The sequence below is a fragment of the Trichophyton verrucosum genome, assembly GCF_000151505.1.
Source record: "Trichophyton verrucosum HKI 0517 chromosome Unknown contig00341_1.f1.exp, whole genome shotgun sequence".
NCBI lineage: Eukaryota > Fungi > Ascomycota > Eurotiomycetes > Onygenales > Arthrodermataceae > Trichophyton > Trichophyton verrucosum.
The window spans coordinates 64,045-72,824 of record NW_003315420.1 but is presented as its reverse complement, the minus strand read 5'-3'; the positions used below and the strand labels follow the sequence as shown (position 1 = coordinate 72,824).

Here is an 8,780-nt window from a genome sequence, read left to right as displayed (position 1 = left end):
TTTTTTTTTTTTTTGACGACACTGTTGTGTCGAATGTTTGAAATAAACTGCTGCTGACCGTCTTTTAGTCATTGCTGTTGTTGGAATGGGAGATCCCACTCACAATCCTGGCCTGCCATACGACGTGGGAACTTCTACGCGCAAAGGAGTAAGTTTGGCCCTCTCGAAGCTATGCTAGGTGAGCATGGTTCAATCGTGGGAATAGATGCTGACTCCTCTTCAACAACTAATAGTGGTTCCCTCGTCGCAACGATGAAAGTTGCAAACATTACGATCATCTTCGTGTCTCGTACTGTGACCATGGCGATATATATTGTGATCATGGTCTTGATCCATTGGTTCACAGCAGTTACTTCAAGACCTACTTCGAACATTGCATGAAATTCATGATCGCCAAGATCGAGGGGGTAAATCCTTGATCCTTGATTTGAATGCGGGTGTGCATAGACGTTGGTATATATAATTGCGCGAGAGCGGCATTCTATGTGAATTTAATAATCAGTAATATATTAATTTTGCTTATTATGGATGCACTGAAGAATATTGTTTTTCAGGCTTGGTGAAGGTGCGTTTTCCACGACGGTATATCTCCAGTATCTAGACCTGGTATTATAGTGGTTCAGTTCCAATTATTATATTAATTGGATTGTATAAGACTGTCCAGCGGCCTTGGAGACTTCATATCTCTCTCTTGTTCAATGCTGGAAGTTGGTGAATAAGCGACGAATCCACCCGATTACCAAATATCGGGCGAGAGAATGGATGGGCTAAATGGGCCGCAAAGCCGCTGGCCTGTCCTGCGCTGGAGGTCGACCTTGAACTGGTCGGGTCGATATCAAGTGCGCATCTTCTGCGGCAGATGCCTGGTATGGGTGTTAGCGAGGCACGGTTTCTCCAGCCGTCCAGTCCAAACGCCACAAGCAAGATTCTCTGCTGGTCGTCGCGATGTTGTGACTTCGTGATGTTGTTGATCCAAATGCTGGCGGAAAATTGGGGATTTCCTCAGCCCATCACGTGATACTTAGATCGGGCGGTTTTTACCCCTGGGACTGCTATCTTGGACTGGAATATCGAACATGGTTCTCTTCACACTGTGCGCCCTGGGGTAGGTTTCAATGTTGGCTGAAATCATCATCCAGACAGCAGCCGAAGCAACGCCACGACAGCAACGAAGATGCGGATACAACCTGCCGGGAGACACGCTGCTCGCCTCCCTTGGATAATCGTGTACGTAACTCCCGGGACCAGGTATGGTTGAAGCTCCCTTTATGTGTTTTCTAATCTAATATACAAACTGAGTAGGCATGGCATGCAAGAGACGCCTCCGACCGGTGAATGAGTGGGGAGAGTCCGTATAAGGCCACAAGTAGCTAGTTATGGCTCGTGTTTATATTTTAGCCCTGAGTTTTGAGCCTCCTAACCGGACTCGTAGCGCGGTATAGCCAACTAGCGACACGAAGAAGCTCACCCCAGAGAAGACGCATGGATACGTGAAACTGCCGCTATCTCGCGCCACAATTGCTCCGCCGATTGGAGGGCTGGTGAGCGTGGCGATAGAGGCAATGGACACGATCATTCCCATCCGGTACCCGAGCTCCTTCATTGGAGATACGGCGGCTATCAATGGTAACCCGAGTCCTATTCCGGCACCAGAGCTGATTCCGAATAAAGCTGCAAATGCAAATATGGCACCTGTACTCCTGCCTGGAAGCCAGAGCGCCAGCACGAGTATAGCCGAGAATAGCGTCATTATGATCATGACGTTGAATCGCCCAATGCGATCGCCGACATAGTTGGGCACTGTACGGCCGATAAAACTTTTCCAAAGTTAACAAGAGCACTAACGGCACATGTACACTCCATTGATGCTTACCTGGCGCCATTGAGAACGGGTACAAGCGAATAGGCCAGCCTTTGCGGCATGCCATAATGAATGGCAGACACTACTATGTAGTCGAAAGGAATAAACATCCCCCCTGGATAAAATGAGTCAGCCCGCCATTCGCATGAAAGAAAAAATTAATACCACCTACAGAATAAAAAGAACATGGAAAACCACATGATGTTGAAGTTCAACTCCTTCAATGGAAGGAAATAGTTCGATAACTTGAAAGGATGCGGGCCATGGTTGAAGTTCGATGTGATCGTCAAATCAGCATATATGAGCAATCCAAGGATTAAAAAGGCGCATATTCGCATGGTCCAGCCGAATCCTACCGCTGGGAGGAGATGCTGAACCATAAGCGGGAATATTACCCCGCCTAAGGATGAGCCTGCAACAGTCAGGCCGGCAATGAGGCCCCTCCTCTCTCGGAAGTATGTTTGAGGCTGAAAAAGACAGTTAACATTTAGGTTGCTTCGACCATTGGCAAAAGGAATAACACATACTGCGGCCATCGCTGGGTTGAAAATAAAAGAAGCCCCTATTCCTGAGCATACAGATTGGCTAAGCACAAACTGATAGTACTTGGTCGAGATGCTTGCCATCATGAGGCCCAGAACATGCAATACTGTTCCAATGAGCAGTGGTACCCGCGGGCCATACCTATCGAACAGTCTCCCTGCCACCGGTGACATGAACATCATGAAAAAGACTAGTTGTTGGTGATTAGCAATGGCATAACCGGGAAGAACAAATGCACGTTACTACCACCTACATTCCATTGATGTGATCCACGAAATGGTAGACCTAGGATACCCCTTGAGCTGGTTCATTTCATAGTTTGCCTGGAACAATGCTATGCAGTTGACCCATCCAAAGGAAACAAATAAGGCTGCAGCCGCTCCTGAAACCGTAAGCCATGCCCTGAATCCTCCCTCTGGGAAACTGGGGATAGCATCCTTTGGGAACTCCCCCTTCTTTTCCCTAGGCATCTCGATATCTAGCCCTTTTCCAAGGCTACCTACATCAGAAGTAGCAGTTGATTCTTCCATGGCTATGATTGTTTGAACTCAGGGAGAAAGACGCCACTCGTGCAGAAGGGAAGAGCAAGATGGCACATACTCTCAATCAGCCTGAAGCTCTCCATGACTCTTATATATTTTATTTCTCCTTTCTTCCGGCTATTTCATTCCTGCGATTTGATATCTCCGCCACCCCTGCGATAGCATCCCGTTCGGCGATATACCCAATCTGTTCCGGCTCAACATTATGCCGAGTCCGACCGCAAAGCCGAAGCCTTTTTCACCCGGATTTAGCTTCACCCTCGGAGATAATCTCGGCCCCTGAAAATAGCCGCTTTTGCTTATCGACATCAAGACGTTTCTTCATCTTGCATTTCTTTGGGACTGCAACTTGGCTTCATCCAGTCCTATCAAAAAAATCCTGACGAGGCGACTGCGGAGATACAAGCTGAAGACCAGAAGAAGGCCCTCCATTGTCGACTATGCCCACAGAGTTGAAGCTGTTAGTGCTGCAGGGCCAGGTCACGGAAATACGTCGCCTGTCCGCAGTCAATGACCCCATCTAGCTGATCTGTTGAAAATAATTACTAACTTCCTGCCTTAGTTTTCCTAGCCAAGATGCACACGCGGGCAAACACAGGGGACCACGACATGTATTCTGCCCGATGCACATACCCGTTCGCCTGCCGCTTTTGGCTTTTGGCTTTGAGTCTGCGATGGTCTCAATCAGGCTAGCATGCTGTAACTCTGTGCATACCCTTTGGCGTCCAGTGGCCCCCCGTGTCCAGCAAACATTGCAATGGACACTTACACTGCCTTTGATTTTATCCACCCTAGATTGCCCAGCAAGCTAGGTTACAAAATTTTCGGTTTGTCAAAGTTTGCTTAATCTACCCCCAGTATACCGTGTATCTCTTGCCTATCATAGCTTACCTCGAATGGAGGATAAAAGGGCTCACGTTTCCTCATGGTTTCCATTGTCCCAGTTTAATATCATTAGAGGACAAATTACATTTCTCAAGGATTAATCATGTTTTGGCTTACCTTTCTCTATGCCTTTATTGCTGCCTCCCTCACGTATGGAGAACCCACTGTGCGGGGAGCTAGAACTTACCCGAGAGGCTCCTTGGGCGTTTCAGAGCTTGACCCGACCATTGCGCACAAGTGCACACTCTATCACCAAGTACTCCAAGGAGAAACTTGCTTAGAGATTGCCCTCCATTATAATATCCCACCACAGGATTTGTCTCGCTGGAATCAGTGAGTTCTATCATTTCCCCATCCATGTCGGAGGTCTTATTAGGGTCTGGTTGCTGATTGATGCGTTCTTCATAGTCTTGGAACTAGATGCTCTAGGCTGAGGCCTGGGCGAGTCATCTGCGTTGGAGTGCAAGTTACCTCTAATAAACCAGTTCCTCGTTCAATACCCACCGGCAGTCATTGGGCGGAAGACGCTCCGACGCCGAGCCAGCCAAATGTCTCTAAGAATTGCGTCAAGTGGTATAAAGCGCATCCAAATGACAACTGCAAGATCATAGCAGAAGAAAAGTTCCATTCCTTCACGCTTGAACAATTCATACAGTGGAACCCGGACGTGGGTACGGATTGCACAAGGCTATATGCGGGATGGTACTACTGCGTTGGTGTTTCCGGATGGTCGTTTCCCACACCGACGAGGGTGCCAATACCAACGACTACCTCGCCAGTAATAACAACACCCACTCCCATCCCAACCGGCCCTGGCCCTGAGCGTCAACAGCCCGGAACGATTCGTGGCTGTAGGGCATTTCATTATGTTCGGCCAAACGATAACTGCATCAAGATCGAGGAAGCATATGGCATTTCTGATACTGATTTTCATAGGTGGAATTCTGAGATTGATCCTGCTTGTTTGAATCTCTGGGCTGGCTACTACGTGTGTGTTGGGGTATAAGGAGGATGACCGCTTTACTTAGAAACGATGAGGACATGACATTATTTTCTATTTCTGGTGGTATCAGGATCAAGCGAACTCTACTATTTCTGACTCGAGAATATCATCTAAAGCTTCTCGGCTTGCTATTCTCCCAGCGATTATCTGCATATATTTCTGCATTTGCCTGACCTCTAACAGTAACCTCTTGTATCAACGGCAATGAGTTTTCCGCCTTCTGTCACTGTTCCGTTTATCGGGAAGTTGAACGCCCCAGATGTTATAGCGTACATGGTATGTGTGTCACCAGGGAGCTTCCCGAATGCCGGCTGGACCACCCCAGACACCGTTAATTCGTCTGGCTCACCCAGAACTACAGTGACATTACCATCGGGTGAGACTGTGATCAAACGGTTATCTGCATTGGTTGCAACCCACATCGTGTCGCCATTCCTTGGTCCAAATGTGAAGTTGTCAAGGAAGAATGAGCGGACCTCCTTAAACAGCTCGCCCTTTGCTCCAGGTGCCGCAAATCCTTTCCGTGTCATGCGGATGCGGTAAATTCTTGCCTCGAAGCTGTTTGTCCAGTATAGGTATCCCTTGTGGTACTGCAGTCCATCGATTCCGAACTGTGTCGCTGCCCATGGAGGACCAGGCATAGCTGGATCTTGAATTCCGACCTTGTACTTGCGAGCAACGGTGTCCACATGCCATACCACCCCGACTGTCGAGTCTGCAACTAACAGAGTGCTGGGATCATCTGGGACGACATCCAATCCGGACAGGAGGCCACCGTTGGGGATATGGACGAGCTCCTTGACAATCGCCTTGCCAGGGTTCAATCGACGGCGAGTAGGTCGTAGATCGAGCTCCCAGACACCAAAAGTGCCGTTGATGCCGATGCCCAAGTGGACTTGCTGGCCTGCGAAAAAGGCGTAGACGTCAGGCCGTGTCTCGATGATACTGGTTGTAACGTTTACGACCTTGGGGTCGAACTGGTAGACCTGGGTGACTTTGGGTGACTTCGTCGTGGGCCCTGAGACATAATAAATTGTCCCATTTGGCCAGGCGGTAGTTAAGAGGATGTCTCCATTTGATCGGACGTAGAGACTTTGCAGATATGTCGGGTCTGGGAACTGATGGAGTACCCGGTATGGAAGTGGAAGAGACGGCCGGCACTCTGTGGCAGCATTCACAAGAAACGGCAATATAGAGACCAGAGCGAAGAGCCGGCCGAAGCTAAAGAAGCCCATGATTCCCTGCAGATTGATCATGGTATTTGCTAGCATGCCACCATGGAAGGGAGTAACTAAGCAGCGTCTGGTGTCGTTGACCTGGCCTGTGGCGGCCATCCCACGATCATATATACCAAGCTACCAAAAGCCCGTACAGGGACTCCAGGGACCTCTGCAAATGCAGATGGACTTCGTTTTGGGCCATATCCTCCGAATACTCCATTTGTGCTATTCCTCCGAAAACATCCCAGGGTTCGATTTTCCGAGCGTCTTCCTTCCGCTCCCTCCGATTGCACGAACTCGAACTCTCCCCAGTGATATCCCTGCAAACTTGCATAATGACAACCAGTGTCCCTGGTTATTCGAGCATAGCTTGGCTCATTCCGTCGGCCGATGACCCTGGAGTTACTCTCTATATTCCATACCTTGCTCTATATGACCGGCTGGATACCCACTGTAGCCTGAGCTTGGCTCCGTGCCTCCTTTAGGCTAGCTATATCGGAGCATCTCAGCTTTGTTAATACCGTTCGACTCGCTCTGAACGAGACGTCATGACCATTGATCCAGGAGCATAAGTACATCGGGTGTTGCACCGAGCAGGCGCGCCATTCTCGAGCTATTCCTCTGCCGGTAGAACCCCGTGTTCATTTCCACTGGTTTATCTGTCCAGCTCGTTGGAGAGCAAACTCCGTCTCCAATATGAAACTGCCTCTTCTTTCCTTCCTGGCCCTGGCGTCCTGCTGTCACGCCTTACCAAAGATTCCAGGCCACAGTTTAGATACTAAACGGGCGACATGCGAAAACACTCCTACTTCTCGACACTGCTGGGGGAAATATGATATCGACACGAACTATTACACTACGATACCAGACACAGGGAAAACGGTTGAAGTTTGGCTGTCGGTTGAAGAAGGCATATGCAACCAGGATGGATATCGACGACCATGCATGACTTTCAATGGCACCATGCCGGGTCCTGCCATTGTTGCCGACTGGGGAGATGATCTCGTTGTCCATGTTACCAATAATTTGAAGAGCAATGGCACTGCCATCCATTGGCATGGTGTTCGACAACTCAATAGTGTCGAACAGGACGGAGTCCCAGGAGTTACTCAATGCCCAATCCGCCCGGGAGAAAGCTACACGTACAAGTTCAAGGTCACCCAATACGGATCGAGTTGGTACCACAGCCACTTTTCTCTTCAATACACGGAAGGACTGTTCGGTCCCCTTATATTCAAGGGTCCTGCAACCGCGAATTATGACGAAGACAAGGGTGTTCTGTTCCTCCAAGATTGGTCACATACATCTACTTTCACCGACTGGAGTGCGAAGGAGAAGTATGGCATTACCAAATCATTGAACAGCCTTCTAATCAATGGCACCAACACATTCAACTGCACTGGTTCGATGGACCCCAACTGCATTGGGGGGGGTAAGAAGTTCGAAACAGTGTTTGAGCCTGGCAAGAAGTATCTCATTCGTCTCGCCAATGTGGCAATGGATAGCCTGTTCCAGTTCAACATTGATGGCCACAAGTTCAAGGTTATTGCCGTTGACTTTGTCCCAATCATACCATATGAGACTGACAACGTTCTGGTCAATGTCGGTGAGAGATACGATATCGTGGTCGAAGCAAATGCTACCCCAGGGGACTACTGGATGCGTGGCGGCTGGTTGAGGGCCTGTCAAGGTGTCGCAAACGATAACCCAGGCTCCATCACGGGCATTGTACGATATAATTCCAAAAGCACCAAAGAGCCAACTACCACCAGCACAGTTCAGCCACCAAAGTTCTGCGCAGACGAGCCAGCCACAAAACTAGTACCTCGCGTGAAGTTTGATGTCGGTACCATCTCTGGCACGACTGTCGAGGGAATAAACGTCCGTCTCACACATGCCGCCCTCTTTCAGTGGACTATTAATGGCAGTAGCTTGGCTTTGGACTGGAATAAGCCGACTCTGCAATATGTCTTCAAGAACGCATCAGACATCCCCACCCCTTACAACGTGGTATCTGTTGATGTAAGTGCTACCCGTAATTCCGTGATGACCTAGCATTTTCTAATATTCGAAATAGAGAAAGAATCCCACCGGTGATGAGTGGGCGGTTCTAGTAATTCAGAATACTGCAGCAGCACTCTTTGCAAAGTAAATACTATCTAGCCATTTTTGGTCTACATGAACTCTCAAGAATGTTGTTGGCTAACAGTGTCGGGTTTATAGTATTGCCCATCCTATCCATCTCCATGGACACGACTTCTGGATTCTTGCTCAGGAAACGGGCAAGCTATGGGACGGAAACATGGACTCCTTCAAACTAAAGGGCGTACCGCGAAGAGACACTGCTTTGCTTCCTGCCAGGGGGTATCTTGCAATCGCGTTCCGACTTGATAACCCTGGTGCATGGCTTATACATTGTCATATTGCATGGCACAGCAGCCAGGGGCTGGCACTGGAATTTGTTGAGAGTCCACACTCTATATCAGTCAACAGTGGAGCCCGAAAAGTTTTTGACGATACTTGTGCTTCATGGGAGAAGTGGTCTCCAAGCTCTCCCTGGCCACAAGATGATTCTGGTATATAGAATATTCCCACTTAATATAACTGGACGGCTTTTATCAACTTTAGACAGCATTTAATTCTGGGACGTTATACATACGTCATATCTACTAGCTCGAATATATATATTTCTTGGGAAGAATGCTCAGAAGAGATATCTGTATGCC

General features: G+C 48.6%; 3 protein-coding genes across 3 annotated transcripts; 1 reads left to right on the top strand and 2 right to left on the bottom strand.

Moving 5' to 3' along the window:
- Positions 1-1,468: 1,468 nt before the first annotated feature.
- TRV_04294 (uncharacterized protein) lies at positions 1,469-2,934 on the bottom strand (the record flags this gene model as incomplete). The annotated part of the gene is made up of 4 exons (XM_003021574.1): positions 1,469-1,817; positions 1,874-1,946; positions 2,034-2,594; positions 2,658-2,934. Coding segments are annotated over 4 exons (1,260 nt in total), but the record flags the coding sequence as incomplete, so codon positions are not given.
- A 2,076-nt stretch (positions 2,935-5,010) lies between these two features.
- On the bottom strand, positions 5,011-6,168 carry TRV_04293 (uncharacterized protein; the record flags this gene model as incomplete). Its single annotated transcript, XM_003021573.1, has 1 exon — positions 5,011-6,168. One exon carries the CDS (start codon positions 6,166-6,168, stop codon positions 5,011-5,013), a length of 1,158 nt encoding a protein of 385 aa, XP_003021619.1.
- A 582-nt stretch (positions 6,169-6,750) lies between these two features.
- On the top strand, positions 6,751-8,638 carry TRV_04292 (extracellular dihydrogeodin oxidase/laccase, putative; the record flags this gene model as incomplete). Its single annotated transcript, XM_003021572.1, has 3 exons — positions 6,751-8,076; positions 8,132-8,202; positions 8,278-8,638. 3 exons carry the CDS (start codon positions 6,751-6,753, stop codon positions 8,636-8,638), a joined length of 1,758 nt encoding a protein of 585 aa, XP_003021618.1.
- Between the last annotated feature and the right edge of the window lie 142 nt (positions 8,639-8,780).